Raw genomic sequence first — 27,311 nt, 5'->3', positions numbered from 1 at the left:
CCAGGAACACTTGATGAGAATCCCCTGGTCCCCTAGAAGGGACCAGAGGCCACTGGTGATCCAAGGAGAATCTTGAAACATTTGAGGATAGGGTTTATTGAAAATCTAGAACAGCTTGAAGTTCTGTTAGCAAGCTTTCAAGTTGAATGTTGACGTACACTAAGGGACAAATTTCTGGCTAGAGCACTGTGAATTTGTCTGTGGCAAAAGTTTATGGTCTTTTCTGGACCATAGACCATTTCGAAAAGCTAATGAGAGCTATGGAACTTGTCCCCAGAAACGTGACCTCAAAATTTTGCCAGTAATTTCAGGGGGTTCATGGACCTGACCTCTGCCCCATCGCCCAAAGCCCACCCAGGGACTCCAGGTTAAGAACCCCTGAGATAGGTGTTTGGGTGGCTTTTAACTCACAAACCTCACAACCACCCTGGTATGTCAGAGACACATGAAGTAGGAACGTGGGTCATGACGCAGTAGAGCATATAACATTTGGCAGCTAACTGCCATCTGCACTCGGTGGTAATAAGAATAATAATTCATGTCGTTAGAGTTGTGTTTCTACATATGTTATCTAATCCTTACAGTAACCCTATGAGGTGAATGCTACACTAATCTACAGGTGAGAAAATAAATGAAACAGAGGCTCAGAGAGGATACACTACCCAGTTACACAGCTACTAAATGGCAGAACTAGAACTCAGACTCTGGTCTCTGGTTCCAAAGTCCATGTTCTTCTTCAGCCAGCTATACCATATTATCTTCTACTCTCTTTCTTTTCTTTTCTTTTTTTTTTTTTTTTTTGAGTCAGGCTCTTGCTCTGTCACCCAGGCTGGAGTGCAGTGGCTCGATGACAGCTCATCGCAGCCTTCACCTTCTGGGCTTAAGCAGTCTCCCACTTCAGCCTCCCAAGTAGCTGGGACCACAGGTGTGTACCACTATACCTGGCTAATTATTTTTTGTAGAGACGAGGTCTCACTATGTTAGCCAAGCTAGTCTCGAACTCCTGGGCTGAAGTGATCCTCCTGCTTCAGCCTCCCAAAGTGCTGGGATTACAGGTGTGAGCCACTGCACCTGACTGTCTTCTACTCTCCGCCCATGGAACTGTTTCACTGAATGTTTTGCAAGTTTTTGTTGCATGGCTACTGTATGCCAGTCCTTCCCAGGCAATGGGAATACATCTTCAGGAGGGTGGTATCGTAGATTGATGAGGAGTATGCTCCCTGGAGCCAGACACAGAGCCTGGGTTTGAATTTTGGCCCCACCTCTTCCTAGCTATGTGCTATTAGTCAAGCTATTTAATCTCTATGGCCTTCAGTGTCTTAATCTATACACAAGACAATAATAGTACCTACTCATAGAGTTGTTGTGAAGATTAAATGAGATGATGATATAAAATGTCCATAATAGGCAAATCCATGGAGACAGAAAGTAGACTAGTGGTTGCCTAGGGCTGGGGAGGATGGAAGATTTGGGGAGTGACTGTTTAATGGGTACTGGGTTTCCATTCAGGGTGATGAAAAAGTTCTGGAGCTAGATAAGTAGGGATGGTTACATAGCTCTATGACTATACTAAAAACAACTGAATTTTACACTTAAGTGAATTGCATGGTATGTCTCAATAAATTATATCTCAGTAAAGCTGTCATTTTAAAAACGATTAAAGAATGCGATATACATAAGTGTGTAGAGTAGTACCTGGCACATAGTAGGTGTTCAGTTAGCAATAGTGGTTGCTGTTATTGTTAGCATTACAAACAAAATACATGTGGTCCCGCCTCTCATGAAGCTTATGTCTTACAGATGACTCAGTGACAGGTGGGCACTGCTCCATCCTATATTAGATGAACAGTTCAGTGGGCCCACTGTCAAATGCAGAGGGCAGAGAATAAAATTACAAGATCAGGGGCCTGGAAGCAGCTCTTCACAACTGCCTGTAAGGATTTAGTAAATGTCTATTTTTTGGAAGTGCAAATCACTTCATTCTTTTTTACATGCCACCTTCCTGAGAAGGAAACTGTTGATCAGCAAACTAAGATCAGGGGTTTGTTTGAAACAGCCCCTTTCAGGGCTTGGCCAAGAATGAAAATAGTCTCCTGTTGCCAATACCACCTGCCCAAGTCCTCTCGGGATCCTAAAGGGCCTTCTGCATCACCAGCAGAGAGAAAGTTCTGCTTCATTTGGTGTTGGATGTATTTTATTGTCTTCTCATTCCTTGGAAAATTCTTTGGAAAATATTTCAAAACTCTGTTAACCAGAACATTCGTCTCACACAGTCTCCCCATCCTTCCAACTTCATGCATAAGTTGGAGTGTGCGAAATATTTTTATTCCTGACCTCAGGTGATCTGCTCGCCTCAGCTTCCCGAGGTGCTGGGATTACAGGCTTGAGCCACCGCACCCTGCTAGATGTTCTGTTTTACTTGTTTTTGTCTTAGGAAGTAAAAGTTAATGACCTGTATTTGAAAGAGCCAGCTAAGAATGATATTCAGAAATAAACAGGACATGTTCAAATGTATGTGCATTTGACTTTATTCCCCCTGACTTAAAATAGTTTTTCTCCAGCCATACTTGAAGGTCAGTTTTTAAGCAGCAGTTCCCCATCTTCCTCTTTGCAACCAGTGCTTTCCTCTTCCTAACACTTTGGTTTGTAGGAACTGGCAGCGAGCCAAGGGGGAAACTGAACTTGAATTTTTAGTTCAGGCCTCTGCTGAAAATAAGAAGCAGGAGGAGTTCATGGGATAGGAGGAGTCCTGGAATTTGATGGGTAGCAGTGATTCCCTGTCCCTAGAGAATTAGGAGGCCCCAGCCCCCGAAGATGTTCCATCAGTAAGGTATGTGCCATCCCCTTAGCTGGAGGTACACCACGATAACCTTCTAGCAGGCGAGGCATGGGTCAGCTTGGGGAAAAAACAACTCAAGCAAGTTTAACCCTTCCTTTCCTCCTCGGACCTGCTTTTATTGTTCCAACATTTTGCTTATTCTGCACTCCCTGCATACTAGAATACTGGAAATCCCTACATTGCCCTATTTCTTGTTTAGTGGCACAGAGAGACCTCAAAGCTCATGAGAATACGTGACTGTTAGGCTGAGAGTGTCCTTGCAGTGTATGAGCACAGCCATTGTGCCTCTTAGATGTGCCAGGCAGTGGGCGTGGGAGAAGCTGAGCTGAAGCAGCCAAGGAAGTGATTCGGGGAAGATAGGTAGTAAGAGCTGATGCCCAGAGGCCTGGGCTGGGGGCCAGGAGCCCCAGGTCCCAGTCCCAGTCCTGGGTCTTTCTCACTGCAAACACAAATGTGCTAACTTGCAGGTTGGCCTGGTAAGTGGCAGTCCCTGAGCCAGTGGACACATGGGGTTGTGTGTTACCCTGGACAAGTCATTCAACCCTTTGTCTTAGAGCCTCCGTTTTCTTATCTGTTCAGTGGGGATAATATTAGCTTCTCCTCCCAGGGTTGTGGGGAGGATAAAATCCAATAATAGAGATGAGAGCATTTGGACAAGCTGAAAGTGCTGCAGAGTATAAAGTGGCATTATGAATAATGCCTGGGCCTTTTCACTGGGTTTTATAAATATGAGGATATTTGAATTGCTCCGGTGTCATGTTTTTCTTCTTGCCTTAGTTGAATCTATTTTCTGGTATTAATTTACACGTGAAAAGAGACAATTTTTCTTGAGTTGGCCTGTACTGAGAATTATTTTCAGTTGTTGGTGCAATACCATTCACAGTGAAGTTATTTGAACAATGTAGTCTCCCAACTTGCAGAAGAGGCATTTTGTTTAATGCCGGTCTCTCCATTGGTGTTTGGGTACAGAGAGTATGGGGCCTGACTTTGCACCTTTTAAAATGACTTTGGGTGTTTATTCACTGGCTTATGAACGCAGACTCTGTAGACCTCTTTAAAGTGATGGGGTGTGGACGCCTACGGGGATTAGCTGGGGCCCTGGACTCAGTCCAAAAGAACCCCTGTCGCCCACTGTGGAAGGCAGCGCACGGCCCCTTGCCCCTGGTCCCCCACTCTGGGCAGCTCATGCCTCCAGGTCAGAAACAGGACACCCAGCTCAATCCTGGGAGAGCTTTCTTAAGAAGCGAAACTGATCTCAGACCTGACCCTCTACCTCTCCACAGTGCCGGAAGCTGCCCAGTGACCCCCAGGAATCCACCAAGAAAAGCCCCAGGGGGGCTTCAGATTCAGGAAAAGAGCACAATGGAGTCAGGGGAAAGCACAAGCACCGGAAGCCGACAAAGCCGGAGTCCCAGTCTCCAGGAAAACGAGCCGACGGCCACGAGGAAGGTAGGCCCTGAGGCCCTGGCCCTCTGGGCTGGCCTGCAGAGGGATCCCCGGGGCACGGTGGTGAGGGCAGAGGGGCTCAGGCGCTGACTCCTTCACTCTGGAAAAGTGAGACTTCTTCAGTGTGGAAAGAAGATATGATTGACCCCTCTGAAGTCTAAGGTGAGCGAGCAAGGATCAGGGGCCCCTTCTGCTCCCCCTGGGCGCTAGAATAAGGCTGAAGGAAGTGGTTTTCAGACACAAACACCAGGCCCACAACACAGTAGCCGACCCATTTCCCCGCGATGGGTCTAGGCTCAAAGAAACAAGTTTAAGGAGAATTTAGACAAAAACCACAGAATGGGGGTTCATTATGCTGTCTTTGGGTATACTGGAAAACTGCCATTCTGAAAAGATAAAAACCAGTAGTTAGCTAGTTAGCTAGGAGAGTTTAGAGAAATCTTAAACGTTTATTGTCACTTAGGGACACACAGAATGTTTGGGATGAAGGGGCTGGTATGTGTCCCTAACCTGTCCGTTTTGCCACTAATAGTTTCTGGGCACCCTTATCAGGGAGAGAATCCCCAGCATTCCTGAGCATAGGAGTCCAGGTGCATGGTCTTGCCCATCTGACATGACTATGACCTGCCTCTTCTGGTCTATTTTTTTGGTTTTGTTTTGATTTTTTGTTTTGAGACAGAGTCTCGCTTTGTTTCCCAGGCTAGAGGGAGTTCAGTGGCACAATCTCGGCTCACTGCAGCCTCAACCTCCTGAGTTCAAGTGATCCTCCGACCTCAGCCTCCTGAGTAGCTGGGACCACAGGCATGTACTAGCTACTCACAAACATCTGGCTGATGTTTGTAGTTTTTGAAGAGATGGGGTTTCACCATGTTTCCCAGGCTGGTCTTGAACTCCTGGGCTCAAGCTATCTCCCTGCCTCAGCCTCCCAAAGTGTTGGGATTACAGGCGTCAGCCACCGCGTCCGGCCTGATCTGTTCTTAGCCGTTTTTCTCTGTTCACTGGCTCCTTGTTCCCATCTTCCCGCCTCACTCAATCCTCCAAGATTCACTGAGGTTGCCCTCCTCTGTGACCTGCTCCAGCTCAGGTAGAACTTTTTTTTTTCTTATATTCTGGGGGGTTGAGATGGAGTCTCACTCTGTCACCCAGGCTGGAGTGCAGTGGCGAAACCTCAGCTCACTGCAAACTCTGCATCCCGGGTTCAAGTGATTCTCCTTCCTCAGCCTCCCGAGTATCTGGGACTACATGTAGGTGAGCACCACCATGCCCGGCGAATTTTTGTATTTTTAGTAGAGGCAGGGTTTCACCATGTTGGTCATACTGGTCTCAATCTCCTGACCTCAGGTGATCCACCCATCTCGGCCTCCCAAAGTGCTGGGATTACAGGCATGAGCCACCATGCCCAGCAGAACTTTGTTGAGGTGCAGCAACCTCAGAGTCCTAAGGGCAGTGGGGCCTCCTACTTTCCTACTTTCTGGCACACCATCCAGTTGATACTGTGCACTGCCTTTTCTGATATCAGCAAAAGTGACCAAACTCCCAGTTTTTAAAAACCACCTGGAACCATGCATTGTCTACGAGAGACACATATGTGATGGTCATGTAAGGGGACCAAATAAATGTAACCCAGAGTAACCACAGGGTAAACACAAACTCTTTCTCAGTCTCCCCGCCCTGAGCCTTATAGGTGGGCTTTCTGGTCTTTAGGCTTTGATTGTAACATTGCTGCCTTCTGTCCCCAAACCACACATCACTCCAGGTTCCTTGGAAAAGAAAGCAAAGAGCAGTTTCCGTGACTTTATTCCTGTGGTTCTGAGCACCCGCACGCGCAGTCAGTCTGGTGAGTGAGACTAAGGTGGTGGCCCCTCTAGGCATCCTCTATGAAAAGAGAGATCGAAATCTGGTTGAGCAGTTTTACCATGGGCCCAGGTGTCGAGTTGGGAATTTGATTCGCTGTGCCACAATGCCCAGCTCCTTGCAGAGATAAGAGAGCCCTGGGTGGGGGCAGGGGACAAAGAGTCCTCAAATATTGCCCACTGTTTGAGGACTATTTGTTCAACTTTTCAGAGCAGGGATTTGGCATCTCTTGTTGGGAGCTGATGGTGGAAAGAGGTAAGGCCTGTGCCACTCAGGAAAGCCTGTTCAACTCCAAGCTTTGGCACCTTGTCATTACTGGGGCCAATCTCAGGCACAGACTTTTAACTTTTGACCTTGGTCTTATTGCCCTGTGTGACAGGCATCCTCAAAATTGGAAAAGTCATTGAATCGTCAGGGCTGGCAGAATCACATTTGGCTCCCTGAATTTGTATTGGTCAACCTCCAGGGACTAAAAGAAGCTAGCCCTTTCTAGCCACCACTACCTTCTGCTAGCCTCCACACTGGTATCCAGGGCTGGAGATGGTTGCCCCATTCACCCAATTTCCATGCGAATTGGATAGAATGGGGAAGCAAGGTATAGTGTAAACTCAGTTATCTGACATTCTATTAACTAGCACCTTAGCACATGGCAAGTGAGGTGGTAATTGGGGCTTATAATGATGGCCTGGAGGCCTTGCAAAATCCTGAAGTGTCCTCTGAATTATCAAAGAGCGACTACATTACAGCCAGTTCCATTTTAGTGTTAAACACATTGTACCGTATTTGATTCTTTGGAAATTGGTGATTCCTTTGTGATCTCTATGATGATTCTGTATTAACCAGAATATTAGATTAACCAGAGCACTTTGTTTTGCCTGGCCTATATAACGGAAAGTATGCTGTTATTTGCTGTCTTTCAGCAGTCTGACTAACTTGAAGCTTTGGTCAAGGGCTACTTACTCTATTTGCCTCGAACCATTTCTTTCTTCTGCTGACCTTGCTTGGGTCTGGGGACTGTTGAGTTAATAGCTGGGCCTTGGGAGAAAGATGGTGGTATCTCACAGCTGCTTCCGAGGAGGAAGGTGTCAAATCTCCTGTAGTGTGAAACCAGGCCAATTTAGGATGTACTTTTGTTGTTAGCAGAGTTGAAGGAAAGAGTGGACAGAGAAAATGTCCTCTTGGCAAGGTGGCTGAGGAAGGCAGGAAAGGTATCATCCATCCTGGGGTGGTGGGGGAGGAGGGGGAAGCGCTTGCCCAGCAGTGAGGAACAGCTACAACCCGGTGGAGGGAGGCGCCTGGGAGGAAGCTCCACCCCTGAACTCTTGGCAAGTCAGGAGGAGGTGGGGTCAATTTAAGGGAAGTGGGCGTGCCTGGGTGCATTTGGGCGTGACCCAACCAGACTCTCACAGATCACAGGAAAGGGACTCCTTCTTGCTTTGCTTTTCTTGAGACTTTTCTCTTGTGATGATTCTGCTTGGCCTGGGTGGCTCTGTCCCCAAGATTGGCAGTGCCACAAAAGGAGTATGTCCTCCCTTGCCCTGTCTGAGACCCCAATTGCCGTCTCCTAGCCCCTGATTTCCCAGGGACCCGTGGCCCTCTCCTGCCCTTCACAAAATACTTGGCACCTTATAAGAGCTAAGCAAGCGTTTTGGGTGTGAATTCAGGTAACACTGTAACGTGGATGAGTAAGGGTGTATGTTTTTAATACTTGATGTTGTCTGGTATATTGGATTCTGTAAAGCACATATGCGTGAAAGATCTTATTTGAGCCTCAAAACAGCCCTGTGAGGTCAGTAAGGGGAGAACAGTATCCCCATTTTATAGATGAGGACACTGCACTGAAGGAACTTTCCCGAAGGGTACAGCTTATTACTGGCAGAGCCTGAACTTGAACCCAGACCTTCAAACTCCTAGTCCAGGGCATTCACTTCGACACCATGCTTTGTCCTTTGAAGAAGTACCTGACCATCCTCTGTACATCCCGTCCACAGGAAGCATCTGTAGCTCCTTTGCTGGCATGGCAGACAGTGACATGGGAAGCCAGGAAGTCTTCCCCACAGAAGAAGAAGAAGAGGTAACCCCCACCCCAGCTAAGCGTCGAAAGGTGAGAAAGACCCAACGGGACACCCAGTATCGCAGCCACCATGCCCAGGACAAGTCTCTGCTGAGCCAGGGTCGAAGGCACCTGTGGCGAGCCCGAGAAATGCCCTGGAGGACAGAGGCTGCCCGGCAAATGTGGGACACCAATGAGGAGGAGGAGGAAGAGGAGGAGGAGGGCCTGCTGAAGAGGAAGAAACGAAGACGGCAGAAGAGCCGAAAATATCAGACTGGGGAGTACCTGACGGAGCAAGAAGATGAGCAGCGGCGGAAAGGGAGAGCAGGTAAGGCTGGCCAGGGCTCTGCTGTCGCCGCAGCCTGTTTGGCTTCTGGGAACCCTCGGGCATCTCTACGCCAGCCAAAGGCTTCGGGACCCAGAGAAACCCGGTGCTATGATCTCCAGCTGCCAGAGGGGGTCACTCAACTCCAGCTCCCAGCCTTTGGCTTTGGGTTGACACTGAATGAGTTCGGATTGGCCTGCAGGTGAGCAGAGGACATGAAGGCCCAAGCCCTCCAGTTTCTTATAGAAGTCTGAACCTGTGGGCAAGGCCGCGGTGACATCCTTGGCATGGGACAACTGGATACCAGGGAGTTCTCTGGTTGGCTTGAGGGAGTCGAGTCTTTTGGGAGGACGGGTTCTCTCTCCTAGAATCTTGGGTTCAAGAAGACAGAGGGCATCGGCTGCCTTTCCTGGGATACTTGCAGCCTGTAAGCTAAAAAGAAGTACAGTGGGTTCTTCAAACCAACAGAAGAACTTCAAGTAGAAACGGGCACAGCATTGCTTTATCCGTTAAAGCCACAGTGATTATTCAGAAACGGAGTGAAGCTTTGAGGTGACCCAAAGTGGCATCATTTTTGTTGGACCTGAGTTAAGAAGGCAGGCAGCCCAAAGAGAAAACCAGGCTTTCTCTGATCACATCAAATGCTGTGATATACCATCCTGGAGGCACAGACTGTCACAAGACGCTAGTATCAGTATGTTCCACTGAGTACTGTTCAGGCCCATTCCTATAGTGGATTTCTAAATAAGCAAAAAGCACATCTCTGGGTTTTATAAGAACACCTCTGTCTCTCACTCTTGTTCTCTGACCTCTACCCTGGAAGCAGCAATTGATTGCCTCCTATAATGTATTCATCCTGAGCTGCCAGTAAACATCCGCTGTCTCCTTTTTAGCTAAAACTGAATAACCTCATATTGAGTGGGTAGTAGATTCCAGGTTTGCTATAATGCAAAGACGGCTTAACCTCATTTCCGGCTCTGTTTAAGTGGAGATATATATGATACCCATCTCTACGTTCAAGAGAGTAATTGAGCTAATTTTCATCAACTATGTGACAGAGTGGGAACAATTTTCTCTTTCTTCTGCTAGAGCAATAATAGATTGATCAGGAATAAGTTGTCAAGCTGTTGGCCTCAGCCACTTGTGTTAGGATGAAGAGGAGCTTTTGTGTATCACCTAATCTTCTCTAATGGCACCTGGTTTCCTAGCATGGAAGCTTCCTGTGGAACGTATTGGCGCTTGGAACCAGAAGGACCTTCAAGGTTGCCTGGTCCAGTTTGCCACCCAATGCAGAGATAGAGATCTCCACAGCATTCTTGACAGGTAGCCAGCCAGCCTTTTCATGAACACACCTCCAGTAATGCAGAGAACACCACCAATCAAGGCATCCTACTTGATTTGGGGGGAGCTTCAGTTGTTGGAACGTAGGTCATTCTTCCTCCATGGATGTGTCTAAGGGTTTTGCATTGAGGCAGCTGGATTTGGCACGTGGTCTGGTCACTTTCCTCCAGATCTGATGATGGCATCTTCGTGCAGGAATTTGGCAAAGGCCAAAATGAGGCAGGTTACACTTCTGTCTGAGCCTCCTGACTTTCTTTTCATCCTGGTTTTGGTTATGTCCCATCTTGACCCGCGGAGCAGGTAGGCAGAGCCACTTCCACTCACACACCTGCCACCTCCGCTGTCTGGTCCTTTGTAGGCTACTTATAAAGCCTTCACTTCTCTGTAATTGAATAAACACCCGAGCCTGCCCTGCCCTGGATAAACAAGGTGGGCTGTTTCTTTGCCTGTAGCATTGAACACTGTAATACGACTTCTTCATGTTTCCTGGAGTCCTCACAAGGCATGGTTCTGTTCCTTCCTCTTTTGTCTCAGCCCAAATGTGTTGCATCAAAAGCCCGAGTTTAGAACATTCTGATTAGAAGTGCTATTAGAGACCGTGTAGTACTGCAATTCCTGGACAGGCTATGGGGCCCCACTAGTGGGCTGAGGCTAGTTGGGAGAAAGGGGTGGCATGACAGCTGGCCTTCCAGGAACTGTGCATAAGCTGCAGCCAACTCCTCATGCTGGAATGATGGCTCCCACATCTGGATCTGCCTTTGGCAATGTCACATGTGAGAGCCCATGTCAGGGTTGGGGGAGGCGAGTTGAGAACTCTTCAATCTCAGTCCCTTCATTTCACTAATTGCTAGGCATGGTGTTCATTTCGTGGGGAGGAAAACACACGGGCACGGGTCCACCTCAAGAGCTTGTGCTTAAATAACAGAATAATGATGCCTTACTTGTTATAACACTTTTTGAAAGGGATTTTGCATGTATTACCTTATTTCATTCTCATACCACTCTTGTGATGTAGATTATATTCTCCCCATTTTACAGATATGGCAACTGAGGCTCAGAGCAATTAGGACTTGAGCCCAGCCAATCACACAATTGACGGCCAAGCCAAGCAGCACTAATCTTGAGAGACGAGGCTAAACACACAATCAGTCGCCCCTACACACAGGGTTAGGACGGACCCTGTGGGATGAAGCTCTTGATAATGGAGTTCCCGACAGGCCTTTTTGAAATTAGAATGTGCTTTGTTCAGCAAGCTGTGGCTAAATTAGAGATGTTGCTGGTGTGTTCTAGTGACACCAGTGACTTGATTTTCACCCAGAAAGGGCAGCAGGTTTCTGCCCTTGACTGCCAGCTAAGTAGGCTCATGGTACCTTCTAGTTTCAGGGAGTTCCTGTAGCTTTGATTTTTGTGTCCTCGGAGAGTGACAAATGGGACAGTCAGGTGAGTAGAGCTGAGGCCATGAAGGCAGCCTTCTACCTTTTCCTCCCTGTTCCCCATGTACTTGATACTTAATGTCAGCAGGACCGCCAGATTTGCTTTCATATGGGACTGGAGAAAGAGACAAAGGGAATGGGGAAAAAAGTGAAAAGAAATTCTGATTTGCTCTGGGTAAAATCCTGTTAAAATTACCCTCATCTTAGGGCTAGCCAGATGGGCCGCCCCCTGCTGGCAGGGCTGGGAGCTGTCTCCTGCTTGTAGAGGAGGGACTTTGATGTTGAGGTATGGTATGTTCATTCAAGAGGCATTTAGTGGAATAGTCAGCACTGCACTGGATATCGATAGCTGATAGTTATACAACTTTGCACTGCAGTTCTAATCCCCAAAGTCCTCTGATTCATCTTAGAGGAAGGCATTGCTTTTCTGTGTTCCATTTCTTTGACGTCCGTTCTTTTCCTGTTTCTTGCCTTCAGATTTAAAGGCCCGTAAGCAGAAGACTTCCTCCTCCCAAAGTTTGGAGCACCGCCTCAGGAACAGGAACCTTCTCTTGCCCAACAAAGCCCAGGGGATCTCGGATTCACCAAATGGTTTCCTCCCAAATAACCTGGAGGAGCCAGCCTGCCTTGAAAATTCAGAAAAGCCATCAGGAAAACGAAAGTGCAAGACCAAGCACATGGCAACCGTCTCAGAAGAGGTAAAGGTGTGTAGCCATCAAGGGGTATTGTATAAGGTGTGTGTGTGGGAGGTGGGCAGAGGAGGCAGGAGGGAGGGAGGGATGGGGGGATATGGGGAGGATCAAATTAACCCATATTTAGTAAGGCATTCTCAAACTAGTTCTCGAAGGGTTGGGGGTGGATTTGAAGAATGGGAACTAAAGTTATAGTTAACTATAAGTTCTGGCCCATGATGACTTTTCCTCTACAATCTTTAGATCTTCTTTGAGTTAAGGAAGAATTAAAGAATATGGCAGGATGTTAGCCTGAGTAGCTTGTTAACATCCAATCAAGAAGCTTTTGTCTGGGTTTAACTTACTGGAAACCAATCATGAGACATTCTGAGTCAATCAAGGTAGAAAACAACTTGTAGGAGGAAGGATTGTAAGGTCCAGACAAAGGTTGATTGAGGGTGAGGCTGAAGGAATTCCACTGGGGCCCAGATTCTAGCTACTTCTCCCTTCCCCTGCTCCCCAGTTCGTTAGCTTCTCAGGGAAGCATAGGAGGCAGTAAGTGGGCAGTTACCAATCAATGGCCAGGCAAGCATTCCTAAAACCCTCATCCCAAATCAACATCTCTTTTGGGTCTGATGTTCATGCCATTGGTGTTAGGTTGCATGTTGTAACCTTAGAAAAAATCAGTCCTCAACCTGGGTGAACTTTACATTTGAGAGAAGTGAGGGTCCAGGTTCAAATGTATACTCATAATATGTATTTGTCATTGACAGCCAAAAACAAAAGCCCATCTTCAGCTTGTTTTGGTGGTCGTGATTCTTCTTTTTTTTTTCTCTCTCTCACTCTTTTTTGAGAGAGAGTCATGCGCTGTCGCCCAGGTTGGAGTGCAGTGGCATGATCTCGGCTCACTGCAACCTCCGCCTCCCGGGTTCAAGCGATTCTCGTGCCTCAGCCTTGTGAGTAGCTGGGATTACAGACGCCCGCCACCACGCCCAGCTATTTTTTGTATTTTTAGTACAAAAATGCAAAAAATCACCATGTTGGCCAGGCTGATCTCGAACTCCTGAGCTCGAGTGATCCACCTGACTTGGCCTCCCAAAGTGCTGGAATTACAGGCGTGAGCCATCACGCCTAGCGCTTTGGTGGTCATGATTCTTACTGGGATCCCCGAATGGCACTGGCAAGAGGTGGGAGCCCCAGGTGCTCGTCTCCCCTCCTTTCCCCTTCCCCCTCCCAGAACCTCTTTCCAGCTCAGACAAGACTCAAGCTTATTTCCTCATCTTGAAGAATGGAGCTGCTGCTTCTTGCCCTTTCTGTCTCACAAGGGTGCTTGGGGGAACAAAGGAAGCAATGTCTGTGACAGGCTTTGATAACCATAAAGTACTCTCCGAGGGTTGCTGTGCATCATTGTGCTTCGGGCGGAAGCAAGAATGAGGGAATAGAAGCATGGCATGGCAGGGTAGCAACGTTCATTCCCTTGACCCCCCAGAGTGGGAGGACAGGGGCCCAGGGAAAGAGCAGGGAACTCTGGTCTGTGCCAAGCAGTTCATTCACATTATCGCTCTTAATTCCCACAGTGGCACTTGGGAGGTAGGCACCTTTATTATACTCATTTTGTAGTGAGGAAACTGAGGCTCAAGGAGGTTAAGGGACTGGTGTGAGGTTACTGGGTTTCCTGAGTGATGCAGTTGGGATGTGAAATAGGCCTGTCTGCCTCTGGAGCCCTGGCTCGTTCCATATGTCTCTCAGGCTCTGAATGGGTGGCTTCTGTTTGTATCCGGGAGACACTGGGGGAGGGGGGCAGTTGGACAGAAAATGCCGCCACCACAAGCAGCACTGGGAAAAGGTGGGCGTCACAGGCTCCTGCTTCCCCTCCCCTTCCCCCGTTCCTCCCCAGACACTCAGATGGATGGCCCCAGCCCACACAAAGGTAACCAGCGCCCAAGATTCAGCAGCACACTCACATGCTTCTGTCTGGTTATTCTGCCTGGCAGTGTGTCTGCTGCAGTGTTCTCCTGGAGAGGTTTTTGCCCCTCCCCATGACCTTCCTTTCTCCCTCCCACCTTCCTTTCTCTCCCAGCCACCACCACCTGCTCCGGTTGCCCCCATGGCATGGGGCTTTGTAGCAGGAAGCAAGGGTGGGGGAGGGCGGGGAACGCTCCTGCAACACTAAAAGCAGGGCATTGGCCAAGGGCTTCTTCCCACAGGGGCTCAGAGCCAGGGGTAAGGAGGGGGGGAGGGGTCCCCCCACTTGTTCTTGCTCCTCCCCCTCCCAGGCAACTTGCCTCGCTGCTGCTTTCTGGCAGCTTTGGCCCCCAGAAAGGAGAGTCACCCTTTGGTTCCTGGCTTGGCTTAGCGAAACCCTGGTACTTTACCCAGCATCCTCCAGTCCTGCCATTGTACACTCTATCCTCCTGGAGATAAAGCAGCATTGTACCCTCATAGCTAGTGCCTTCCTGCTAAGGCTTGTACCTCTCTGCCCTTTCAGGATGGGGACTGATCATGGCTTCTCGCTGTCTTGGGATTAACCAGAGGAAACAAATGCCCTGAGCCCTCATCTTCTCTTCTCTACTGCTCCTTCCCTGACTCAATATCTTTTTAGGCAACTGTTCTGGCCGTCCAGGGCTCTGTATACAGCTGGCTTGAAACAGGTCAACAAATATTTGTTGTAATAATGTGGCCAGGTATGGTGGCTCACGCCTGTAATCCCAGCACTTTGGGAGGCTGAAGCAGGTGGATCACTTGAGATCAGGAGTTTGAGAGCAGCTTGGGCAACATGGTGAAACCTTGTCTCTACTAAAAGTACAAAAATTAACCGGGCGTGGTGGTGGGTGCCTTTAGTCCCAGCTACTTGGGAGGCTGAGGCAGGAGAATTGCTTGAAGGCAGTGAGCCGAGATCGTGCCATTACACTCCAGCCTGGGTGACAGAGCGAGACTCTGTCTCAAAAAATAAATAAATAATAATAATAATGTGTCCAGCCCTGAGTTAAGTGCTGTAAGGAACAGAAAAATGATGACAATATGAACCCTGTCCCCAAGGAGCTTAAAATCTAGCAGGAGAGGTGAGACTTATGCATGAAACTGGATGGAAAGAAGAAAGTGAGGCATCAGATTACGTGGTTCAGACTTGGTATTCTGGCTACGCAGAGGAAGAGGGCCTAGAGTGTTGTGGAATGTGGTAGAAGACAGAGGATTGAAGTGAGACCTTGATGTTCTGAGGGATTTGGATAAGTCAGAAATACTAGTTATCTATTGGGGTATAACAAATGACTCACAACTTAGCAGCTTTACACAACAATAAGCATATGTTATCTCACACAGTTTCTTGGGGTCAGGAATTCAGGGGCTTAGCTAGACCTGGCTTGGGGTCTCTCATGAGGTTGCAGTCAGGTGTCAGCCAGGGCAGTATTCCTCTGAGGGCATGACTGGAGGATCTACTGCTGGGGTAGCTTGCTCGAATGGCTGGCATATTGATGCTGGTTGTTGGCAGGAGGCCTCCTCTCCCTGCCCCATGGATCTCTCCAACGGGCTGCTCAAGGGTCCCCAGGACACGGCAGCTGGCTTTCCCCACAGCGAGTGATCCAAAAGACAGCAAGGCAGAAACCACAGTGTCTTTTAGACCCTAGCCTCAGAAGGCACCTACTGTCATTTCTGCAGTCTCCTGTTGGTTACACGGGTCAGCCCTACTTACTGTAGGAGGAGGGTACATAAGAGCATGAAGATCAGGGGATCATTGGGGCCATCTTAGAGGCTGACTCCCACAGTCTACCCTCTGGCCTTCCCCAGTGATTCCTGTCTCTCCCACATGCAAAGTATGCCACCTCTCCCACTGCCCCCCAAAGCTTCATCCAATTATAGCATCAACTCCAGGTTGAGAATCTCTTTTATTTATTTATTAATTATTATTTTTTGAGGTGGAGTTTCGCTCTTGTTGCCCAGGCTGGAATGCAATGGCTCTATCTGGGCTCACTGCAACCTCCGCCTCCCAGGTTCAAGTAATTCTCCTGCCTTAGTCTCCGGAATAGCTGGGATTACAGGTACCTGCCACCACTCCCGACTAATTTTTTGTACTTTTAGTAGAGATGGGGTTTCACCATGTTGGCCAGGCTAGACTCGAACTCCTGACATCAGGTTATCCAACCGCTTCAACCTCCCAAATTGCTGGGATTACAGGTGTGAGCCACCATGCCTGGCATTTTTTTCTTTCTTTTCTTTTCTTTCTTTTTTTTGAAACAGAGTCTTACTCCGTCACCCAGGCTGGAGTGCAGTGCTGCAGTCTTGGCTTACTGCAACCTCTCCCTCCCGGGCTGAAGCGATTCTCATGCTTCAGCCTCCCGAGTAGCTGGGACTACAGGCGTGCACCACCACACCCAGCTCATTTTTTGTATTTTTAGTAGAGACTGAGTTTCACTGTGTTGACCAGGCTGGTCTTGAACTCCTGCCCTCAACTGATCTGCCTGCCTTAGCCTCCCAAACTGCTGGGATTACAGGCATGAGCCACCACTCCCAGCCTCTCCTAGTGTTTTGTGAGCACCTACCCTGTTCCCTGTTCATTATCTCAGAGACCCTGCAAGGAAGAAAATGGGGCTCGGAGAGGGAGGGCCTTGCCCCAGATCTTGTAGCTAGGGGATGGCAGAGACAAGGTTCAAACACAGGTCTGCGTTAGATCTTTCTGCCACCCCAGGGGGGTCTGAGTATGATATGGGGACACAGTGTGATGGAAGATGGGAACATTCTGTGAGGGCTGGATGTGGAAGGAAGGTTTTTTGCTACAAGTGTGAAGCTTTAGCAGCTGTGACTAGTCAAAGATAGCTGGCCTGGCATGGTGGCTCATGCCTGTAATCCCAGCACTTTGGGAGGCCAAGGCAGGCGGATCACTTGCAGTCAGGAGTTCGAGACCAGCCTGGCCAATATGGCGAAACCCCGTCTCTACTAAAAATGCAAAAATTAGCTGGGCGTGGTGGCAGATGCCTGTAATCCCAGCTACTCAGGAGGCTCAGGGAGGAGAATCCCTTGAACCTGGGAGGCAGAGGTTGCAGTGAACAGAGATCACACCACTGCACTCCAGCCTCAGTGACAAAGTGAGACTCGGTCTCAAAAAAAAGATAGCTGTCTCATTTCTCTTCACTCTCAGAGTTTGCTTCTGCCTATTTACAGACAGGACTTGTAAAAGCCTCAATAAATGGTGATTGAGGCAGGTAAAGAAGGCATGCAGAGTCTTGAGAGAAGCTGGGATATCCCCTCAATCTCTGATTTACAATTCCCGTGGCATTCCTTGGTTTATGGGGTTGAGCATTTGAGCCTCTTCATATCTCCCCACCGGCTAGAAACTCACGGGAACCTGTGTTGATCCTGGAGAGATTTCACATGGTTAGCGCCTGGCCCAGCCTCTGGCCTCAAACCTGACAGTAGTCTCGGCCATTTGGGGTAGTGTAAGCAAAGTACAGCATGGACACAGATAAGGTGAGATGGCCTTGGCCGCTGAAGGCAGTGATGACCCTGGTGGATGGATAAGCTGCCTGGCCTGACCTGACCTAGGACTGCATCTCTGCTTTCCAGGGCAAAGGTCGCTGGAGCCAGCAGAAGACACGATCTCCCAAATCTCCCACCCCAGTGAAACCCACAGAACCATGTACACCCTCTAAGTCCCGAAGTGCCAGCTCAGAGGAGGCCTCGGAGTCACCTACAGCCCGGCAGATCCCCCCAGAGGCACGTCGGCTCATAGTGAACAAAAATGCTGGTGAGACCCTCCTGCAGAGGGCGGCACGTCTTGGCTATAAGGTAAGGGAATTCTCCACCGACCACAGGGCGCCGTTGGTCTGAGCATCTATGAAGAAGCTTTTCTCCATGGGCTCTTCTGGTGCTTGAACCCAGGCTGGCCTCCTTCTACACCCCAGATTGCCCTGGGACTGCCTTGCCCCTCATCACTCGGATCTCAGTGTGTGAGAATGCAAACTTGTTTGAATGTCAATTTGGGATAAATGCAATTGAAATGGTATCATGCAGTATATTCCTAGACCAGGAACGCAATTTTTGGATATCCATGTTGTCTTGAATTTCTCTGTATGGTGGTTTCCCAACTCAGAAAGGAACAAGGGGTGATTTATTGCTCACTCTTCATCTCCTCCTCCAGCTTCCCCTCATTTCTGCCTCTCAGAGGGGCCAGGATCATGTTTGAGGGGCGAGGCTGAGCTAACCCCACCTTATACTACTTCCCTATAGATTAGAAAAAAGGCAAGAAAGGAAGCTGGCATTTATTGAGCACTTCTTTTGTCATGTTAAGAGCCTGATTACTTTATATTATTTAATCTTCACAGTAAGCCGAGGGAGTAGATTTATTATCCCCATTTTATAGGTGAGAAAATCAAGGCTTTGCAGTGTTCAATGATATGTCCAAGATCACTCAACTACTACGTATATGAGTCTGAATTCAAACCAAGGTCTTTTGATTCCCAAGTGCTGGGGTAGGTGGAAGACTGACTCATTCACCATAATTCAGTTACACCTTGGACGTTTCCATTGTTCCCCACTTTTTGTTGAGTGTGTATCTTTACCTACCATATGGATTATTTCCTCAGGGTTTGCTCCTAGCAGTGGAGTTGCTGGGTTAGTTACAGAGTGTGCCTTTGGTTTTAAGGCTTTCCATCCCTATACCTGACTTGTTTCACACCAGCCACACTCCCAGCCAGACTGGTCAGCCCTGGGGAGCTGACGTGACAGTGTCTCACTGGCAAGCAGCCCATCTTTCATAAGCACCTAGTGTGGGTGCCTGGATAGCTGCCAAGGGAGACCTAAAACAAAAATGAAGACCAATCCTTGCCGTCAAGGTTAATTTAATTGTCTTGTACCCTGGGCAAAACCAGCAAACAGGAAACCATCGGAGGGGCCAATGGGACAGGGCTGGAGCACTAAGGCAGCCTGTCAGGGAGGGTGGAAGGAGCCCTCTTAGGCCTTGGGGAAAAGGCAAACATCTGCACTGGTGAGGAGGGTGGGAAGCCTTATGCTTTCTCCCAGGTAAAGGAGCTTGACAGTTTCTATATACAGGCAGCAGCACCCCCGACACAGGCTGCACACACAGTCACTCTAGCCAGCTAGCCTGTGAGCTGTCAGGCAGAAAGGTGGAGTGGCCCATCTCCCCAGTGCCCCAGAGAGGACTGGCAGTGGTGTAGCTGTGGGGCCGTTGTTTGGAAAGCCAGGCAGCCATTAATGCTGCCAGCCTCTCCCCTCCTCACCTCGTTCACCCAGCTTCAGCCCATGCTAGCTAGGGTGCTGCAAGTCCCTGGGGTCCCACCTGTAGTCCTTTCATCGTCTCAACCCAAGGAAGGCAGTCATTAAAGTGTGGATGAATGGCAGTATTGGATTATCCTTTTTTTTTTTTTTTTTTCTGAGATGGAGTCTTGCTCTGTCGCCTAGGCTGGTGTGCAATGGCGCGATCTCGGCTCACTGCAACCTCCACCTCCTGGGTTCAAGGGATTCTCCTGCCTCAGCCTCCTGAGTAGTTGGGATTACAGGCACCTGCCATCACACCAGGCTAATTTTTGTATTTTTAGTAGAGAGGGGGTTTCGCCATGTTAGCTAGGCTGGTCTCAAACTCCTGACCTCAGGTGATCTGCCCGCCTCGGCCTCCCAAAGTGCTGGGATTACAGGCATGAGCCACTGCACCTGGCCTGTTGGATTACCCTGATTTGAGGGGAGGGCTAGAACTGACTGTCCTGGCTTGAACACTGGTCCTGCCGAGACCCGCATCCAGGGATAGTCCTTAAAACAATTGTCTTCCTTATTCTTGAATTGCCACCAGAAACTGTGCTGTCCACCACATCTCATTTCCCTGGTCTGGGGCTGGCTTGCCAGGCTCAGGGAGTCGAGATCTGAGTGCTTGAGCTCTGGGTGGGCAGGTCAGCCTCTCTGAGGACCTCACCTCAAATACCACCACCCAGATGAGTGTCCTTGGCCATAAAAAAATGTCTTTCCAGGCCAGGCACGGTGGCCCACGCCTGTAATCCTAGCACTTTGGGAGGCCAAGGTGGGCGGATCACCTGAGGTCAGGAGCTCAAGACCAGCCTGGCCAACATAGTAAAACCCCGTCTCTATTAAAAATACAAAAATTAGCCAGGCATGGTGGTGTGCGCCTGTAGTCCCAGCTACTTGGGAGGCTGAGGCAGGAGAATCACTCGAACCCAGGAGGCAGAGTCTGCAGTGAGCAGAGATCGCACCACTGCACTCCAACCTGGGCAACAGAGTGAGACTCTGTCTCGGAAAAAAAAAAAAAAGAAGTCTCTCTGCTGCCAAGGAAACAGCCCAGAGCTGGGGTGCTGGCAGTAGCGGCTCAGGACTGATGTTGTTAATGAAAGATTTTGAGGTGTGTCCCTGCTATAAAGAGCAGGCTCTGAGACTCCTCAGATATTTGGGGAGCTTTGAGTCTCAGGGTTCTATAAGTTCAAGAATTAGCCCTCTCTTTGCTCATGGAGTTGTCCCTGTCCCCACAGGATGTTGTTCTCTACTGCCTCCAGAAAGACAGTGAGGACGTGAATCACCGTGACAATGCTGGCTACACAGCCCTGCATGAGGCTTGTTCCCGGGGTTGGACCGACATCTTGAACATCCTGCTGGAGCACGGGGCCAATGTGAACTGCAGCGCTCAGGACGGCACGAGGCAAGAGGGCTACATCTCCCCCGAGTCCTGCCCTCACTCCCAGCTCAGCCTCTCTCTCAAAAGACCTTGCCTGCTGCTGGCAGGGCATGGTGGCTCACGCCTGTTATCCCAGCACTTTGGGAGGCCAAGGCGGGCGGATCATGAGGTCTGCAGTTCAAGACCAGCCTGGCCAACATAGTGAAATCCCATCTTTACTAAAAATACAAAAATTAGTTGGGTGTGGTGGCACGCGCCTGTAGTCCCAGCTACAGGCTGGGCAGGAGGCTGAGGCAGGAGAATTGCTTGAACCCAGGAGGCGGAGGTTACAGTGAGCCGAGACCACACCATTGCACTCCAGCCTAGGTGACAGAGTGAGACTCCGTCTCAAAAAAAATAAAAAATAAAAAGTAAAAAAATAAAGACCTTGCCTCAACCTGAACCTTCGTAGCACACCAGACTGCGAGTTGCAGAGAGGCCTTGACAGGAGGAGTTTTGGAAAGACTTCTATAGGCTCGAGAGGGAACCAGTTTAGGGCAGGAGCCAATGAGTTAGTTCCCAGATGGCCAGACCACATCAGTTACTAAGGGGAGGCTGCGGTTGTCTAGGGATCATCACATCATGTGCAGCTGTCACCAGGAAGACCACTCGGCCTTCCCTCAACTCATCCTGGTGGGGGACCTGTCTCAGACAGAATAGGAACTGGGAGGTTGACCTGAGGGTAATATCTAGATTTGATTTTTAAAATTTGATCTCTAGACACTGTAAGAAAAATATACCTGCTGTGTCTTGGAGAAATTGTACCCATTCTCCTCTGTTCTACCAGAGAGCCTACTTCCTGGGCAACTTAGAGACAGGAGCTGCAGATGCAGGAGGGGGCTCCACTTGGATTCTGCCTGGCGTGTGGAACCATTCTGCTCCTCTCTGCTCTCAGGGAGTCACCCAGGGCCTGCAGTTCGTATCCCTCTACAGCTGCCCCCCACCCCCTTTTTTTTTTTTTGAGATAGAGGAGTCACCGGCTCTGTTACCCGGCTGGTATGCAGTGGCACAATCTTGGCTCACTGCAGCCTCTGCCTCCCGGTTCAGGGATTCTCCTGCCTCAGCCTTCCAAGTAGCTGGGACTATGGGTGCCCTTGCATTGGCGCCTGGCTAATTTTTGTATTTTTAATAGAAATGGGGTTTCACCATTTTGGCCAGGCTGGTCTCAAACTCTTGACCTCAAGTGATCCACCCCGCTTTGGCCTCCCGAAGTGCTGGGATGACAGGCGTGAGCCACCGCGCCCGGCTCCCTGCAGCTGCCTGAACTCTATTGTAGGTCAAGGACCCATTCTCTAGTGAACTCCACAACTACCAATAGAGCTCCACTGTGCCATGGGAACTGTCCCAAGATGTCGGGGGAACGCCAGAGAGAGAGTAATGGCAGGGAGGAAAAGGGGGTGCAGAGAGAGGAGGAGTTGGGGAGATGGTAGTGGAGAGTGGCAAGGCTACAGGTGGTTCCCGTGTCCTAAGTCTTAAACCATATTACACCAAGGTTACCTGGGGTCAGCTCAGTGTTTTCCCCTGGTGCGGTAGCCTTAAGTCTAGACACCCCAGTTCCCACTTGGGCCCTGTTATCCTCATCCTGTATCACCTCCATAGGCCAGTTCATGACGCGGTGGTCAACGACAACCTGGAGACCATCTGGCTCCTACTGTCCTATGGGGCCGATCCCACACTGGCTACCTACTCGGGTCAGACAGCCATGAAGCTGGCCAGCAGCGACACCATGAAGCGCTTTCTCAGTGGTAAGTGTGGTCCAGACTTGACACTGTTGTCCTTGGGGCCAGCCTCTGATTCCTGAACTTGTGAGGACATCCTCTTCATCTCCTTCCACCTTGAACAGCTCCCATGAGGGCCATCTGCACTCTTCACCTGCTTTCCTTCAAAGATCTCAAGAATCTCAGTTTGCTTGAAAAAGTCCAAAGGCCACTTCCTCTTATCCCCTTACTGCAAGTGTGTGCATCCTCTTCAGGGCCCTGGGAGCCCACAGGGAACTATTTTGTAGATAGGGATCTAGGGTGGGCCTCTGTGTGAGGGCAGCAGCCCCACTAGCAGACCTAGCTGGGGGACAGAATGTGTTGACCTGTGCTTTGAATGGGATGTCAGTTGCAACGAAGTGATACTTAGCATTTTGCTTATGTGTTTGCAATTTCTTGCTTGTGATCAAAGTAGAACCCCTGGGATGCTTCCCGAAGCTTCATTCTTTACAGCCCTTGCCTGTGGGAACTGTGGTGTTCCCTCTGCATCCCAGGGTCCCCCTTTCTTCCATTCCTTTCTTTTCCTCCCTCACCTGCCCCTTCTGGAAAGTGTCTGGTGTTGAGGCCCATGGCAAGGACCACAAGCCAACATGCATTTATTTTCTCATTAGTGGATAGCAGCTGTTTGTCTGCAGTTAGATAGCTCTACTGAGTTGGGCAGGGGGAGGAGGGAAGGAGGGGAGACTAGCTTGGGCATGCTCAGTAGGAATCTCCTCAGACTTGACCTCTGAATAAAGGAACCCCGCCTCTTATTGACATCACAGTTTGGCCCTTGCTCTAACAGTGACTTCTTCAGACTGCCTGAGCTGCAGAGCAGCTGGGAGTTTATCTCTGAACCTCCTTGGAGGCTGCAGTGTTTGTATTATGGTTAGAACCCCTCTCTGGCCAGGAGCCAACAGGACTAAGGATTGGCCCAAGGCTGCTCCCTCTTCTCACCCAGGCTTTGGCCCTAGTTAGTCCCGAACCACTACACCCCCAGATATATGGTTCCAGGCTCCCAACCAGGGGCTCATTTGTTTATCCGACAAAGGTTAAGTAGTTGATGATGGAGGAAGAAACAGAGGACCTAACTAAAGGCTCTTATGGAAGGCGAGGACTAGATAGGGGGTGAGGGGGACTAATGGGAGGCTGTTGTGGGAGATCTTGACTCCTGCTCAGCCAGCCTCCACCCACGTCTCAGTTGAGCTGACTAAACCTTGGAGCACAGGCCTCAGGCCTATACAGCCTGACTAGCCTCTCCCAGGCCGGGGACAGGATGGCTGCCTTTTCTGTTTTCCCTCCCTCCAGCTCTGGGTTCCCAAGCCCCTGTCCTTGAGAGGCAGAGCAGCCTTGGAATGTTCATTCAGTCATTTGTCCTGGGCCAGTGGTGACTTGCTCCCCTTAGCTGAACCATCCCTAGGGGTGCAGGGCTCGGGGCAAGCCACCATTGGTGGCTCCCTCCCACATGCTGTGCACACATGCACTCTCTCTTAGACACATACACGTGCTATCTGCACTCCACTGGATTCCCAGGAAAATCTGAGACCAGCAAGCATCCAGACATCTTGATATGACAAAGGCACCACACACAGCTCTGTCTTTGAGAAACTGGTCTAGTCCCGAGGCCTCCTTAGGCTAGAAACTGCTGTCCTGAGGCTCTCGGGGCTCCTAGATCTAAATAACACTCTGACCACCTTAGTAAGCAGATGAACTCTTTGCTTCCCCAATCCCTTCTCCAAAACCCCAAAGGAGTTGGAATGTGGAGACCATTTTAAGTAGTTAAAAAATGAGAAATAGGCTGGGTGCAGTGGCTTATGCTTGTGGTCCCAGCACTTTGGGAGGCTGAGGTGGGAGAATTTCTTGAGGCCAGGAGTTTGAGACCAGCCTGGGCAACATACAGAGACCTTGTCTCTGCAAAAAAAAAAAAATTAAAAAATTAGCCAGGTATGGTGACTGCACTCCAGCCTGGGCAACAGAGTGAGACAGTGTCTAAAAAAAAAAAAAAAAAAAAAGAGAGAGAGAGAGAAATAAACATGTTTCTCTTATCTTTCTGTCTCCTCATCCCAACTACTAGCTATCTTTTGGTTTTGTTTGGTTTTTGGAGATGGAGTCTTGCTCTGTCTCCCAGGCTGGAATGCAGTGGCGTGACAGCTCACTGCAACGCCTCCACCTCCTGGGTTAAAGGATTCGTTCCTCAGCCTCCTGAGTAGCTGGGATTACAGGCATTTGCCACCATGACTGGCTAATTTTTGAATTTTTAGTAGAGACAGGGTTTTGCCGTGTTGGCCAGGCTGGTCTTGAACTTCTGCTAGCCAGCACGACAACTCTCCTGGAAACTAGCGAATGCCAGTCTATGTTGCAGAATTCAAAGAAGACTTTTTTTTTTTTTTTTTTTTTTTTGAGATGGGAATCTCCCTGTATTTGCCCAGGCTGCTGGAGTGCAGTGGCGCAATCTCAGCTCACTGCAACCTCCGCCTCCTGGGTTCCGCCATTCTCTACCTCAGCCTCCCAAGTACCTGGGACTACGAAGCCGCCACCCGCGACCGGCTAATTTTTTGTATTTACCCAATGAGGCGGGGTTTCCACCGTGTTAGCCAGGATGGTCTCGATCTCCTGACCTTCGTGATCTGCCCGCCTCGGCCTCCCAAAGTGCTGGGATTATAGGCGTGAGCCACCGCTCTCAACCCCAGAGGAGACTTTCCTTAACTCTAGTATTTCAGATATGTAGGGGGTGTGTGTGTGTGTGTGTATATGTGTCTATATATATTTGAGACAGAGTCTTGCTGTGTTGCCAAGGCTAGAGACTCCAGCACTTCCTAACTTGTCCTGGCTGAGCACCTTTATTTAGATTTGTTAAAAATTACTAGAGACAGGGTCTCCCTGTATCACCCAGGCTGGAGTGCAGTGGCACGATCATAGCTCAGTGCAGTTTCAAACTCCTGGGCTCAAGCAATCCTCCTGCCTCAGCCTCCCAAGTGGCTAGGACCACAGGTGTGTGCCACCGGTCCCAACTAATTTTGTATTTTATCTTTTTGTCGAGATACGGGATGTTGCTATGTTGCCCAGGCTGGTCTGGAACTCCTGGGCTCAAGCCATCCTCCCTCCCGCCTTGGCCTCCCAAAGTGCTGGGATTACAAGTGTGAGCCACCACGCCCAATCTTCATTTAGACCTTTTGCTCAATTTATGGGCATGGAACTGGCTTAATAATGGGAATCAGGAGCCAATGGGTTGCTATAAAGTACACCAGCTCTTTTCCATGCAAAGGCAGCCTGGGACCTTGGCCTACCACCCCAGGGAGGCAGGCACTGGTGGGAGTCAGCAGGCTCTCAAGAAGCAGGGGCACTTAGGCCCAAAGACTGTTTGTAGGTTGTGTGAGAGGACAACACTCAGGGACTTTTTTTTTTTTTTTTGTTTTTTTTGAGACGGAGTCTTGCTCTGTCACCCAGGCTGGAGTGCAGTGGCCGAATCTCAGCTCACTGCAAGCTCCACCTCCTGGGTTTACACCATTCTCCTGCCTCAGCCTCCCAAGTAGCTGGGACTACAGGCGCCCACCACCTCGCCCGGCTAGTTTTTTTGTATTTTTTAGTAGAGACGGGGTTTCACCGGGTTAGCCAGGATGGTCTCGATCTCCTGACCTCGTGATCCACCCACCTCGGCCTCCCAAAGTGCTGGGATTACAGGCGTGAGCCACCACGCCCGGCCACCACTCAGGGACTTTTTTAAAAATTGAGGTAAAATTTACCTAGCATAATCATTTTAAAGTGCACAATTCAGGCCGGGTGTGGTGGCTCACGCCTGTAATCCCAGCACTTTGGGAGGCCAAGGCAGGTGGATCACTTGAGGTCAGAAATTGGAGACCAGCCTGACCAACATGGTGAAACCCCGTCTCTACTAAAAATACAAAAGTTAGCTGGACCGTGGTGGTGCACGCCTGTAATCCCAGCTACTCGGGAGGCTGAGGCAGGAGAATTGCTTGAACGCAGGAGGTAGAGTTTGCAATGAGCCGAGATCACACCACTGCACTCCAGCCTGGGTGACAGAGCGAGACTCCGTTTCAAAAAATAATTAATTAAAAAAAAAATAAAGTGAACAATTCAGTGGGATTTAGTACTTTTTTTTTTTTTTTCTGAGACAAATCTCACTGTTACCCAGGCTGGAGTGCAGTGGTATGATCTCAGATCACTGCAACCTCTGCCTCCCAGGGTCAAGTGATTCTCCTGCCTCAGCCTCCTGAGTAGCTACTACTATAGGTGTGCGCCACCATGCCTGGCTAATTTTATATTTTTAGTAGAGGTAGGTTTCACTGTATTGGCCAGGCTGGTCTCCAACTCCTGACCTCAAGTGATCCATCCGCCTTGACCTCCCAAGGTGCTGGGATTACAGGCGTGAGCTACAGCTCCCGGCCCATTTAGTATATTCCTAATGTTGTGCAGCCAACCTCGGGCTGTTTGGATGCCTTGGACTGAGTGTTTGGCTCTCATTTTTCATGTCTGTGTGCCTCCCTGCCAAATCTCCAGGAACCACTGGGTAGGCTGGTAGGGTGGCTGCAGGGAGCACCCGAGCATGGAGACTGGAGGCTGGGGAAACTTTTTCCTCCACTGTTCTACCTCCTCAGCTCCTACACCTAGATACATTTACATGGACTTCTGATGTATGTATGTATGTATTTATTTATTTCTGAGATGGAGTCTTGCTCTGTCACCAGGCTGGAATGCAATGGCACAATCTTGGCTCACTGCAACCTCCGCCTCCTAGGTTCAACTGATTGTCCTGCCTCAGCCCCCCAACTAGCTGGGATTACAGGCGCCCACCATCATGCCCAACTAATTTGTTGTATTTTTAGTAGAGATGGGGTTTCACCATGTTGGCCAGGATGGTCTTGATCTCTTGACCCTCGTGATATACCCGCCTCAGCCTCCCAAAGTGCTGGGATTACAGGCGTGA

The 27,311-nt window shown here is 49.5% G+C and overlaps 1 protein-coding gene across 9 annotated transcripts in view; it reads left to right on the top strand.

Moving 5' to 3' along the window:
- The window catches only part of BCORL1 (BCL6 corepressor like 1), a 77,401-nt gene that overhangs the window by 36,045 nt on the left and 14,045 nt on the right, over window positions 1-27,311 (top strand). For 7 of the 9 annotated variants that reach the window (XM_031660666.1, XM_031660668.1, XM_031660665.1 and 4 more), the window contains 7 exons: window positions 4,123-4,288; window positions 6,042-6,122; window positions 8,131-8,520; window positions 11,769-11,995; window positions 17,522-17,743; window positions 20,449-20,615; window positions 22,230-22,375. In XM_031660666.1, the coding sequence (XP_031516526.1) occupies window positions 4,123-4,288; window positions 6,042-6,122; window positions 8,131-8,520; window positions 11,769-11,995; window positions 17,522-17,743; window positions 20,449-20,615; window positions 22,230-22,375 (1,399 nt within the window). The remainder of the gene's footprint in view (window positions 1-4,122; window positions 4,289-6,041; window positions 6,123-8,130; window positions 8,521-11,768; window positions 11,996-17,521; window positions 17,744-20,448; window positions 20,616-22,229; window positions 22,376-27,311) is intronic. The other 2 variants (XM_031660669.1, XM_031660671.1) reach the window with 2 other exon arrangements.

This window comes from Papio anubis, chromosome X (assembly GCF_008728515.1).
Source record: "Papio anubis isolate 15944 chromosome X, Panubis1.0, whole genome shotgun sequence".
In the NCBI taxonomy this organism is placed as follows: domain Eukaryota; kingdom Metazoa; phylum Chordata; class Mammalia; order Primates; family Cercopithecidae; genus Papio; species Papio anubis.
Note: the sequence above shows the minus strand (reverse complement) of the source record. Positions and strands in the feature narration are given on the sequence as shown.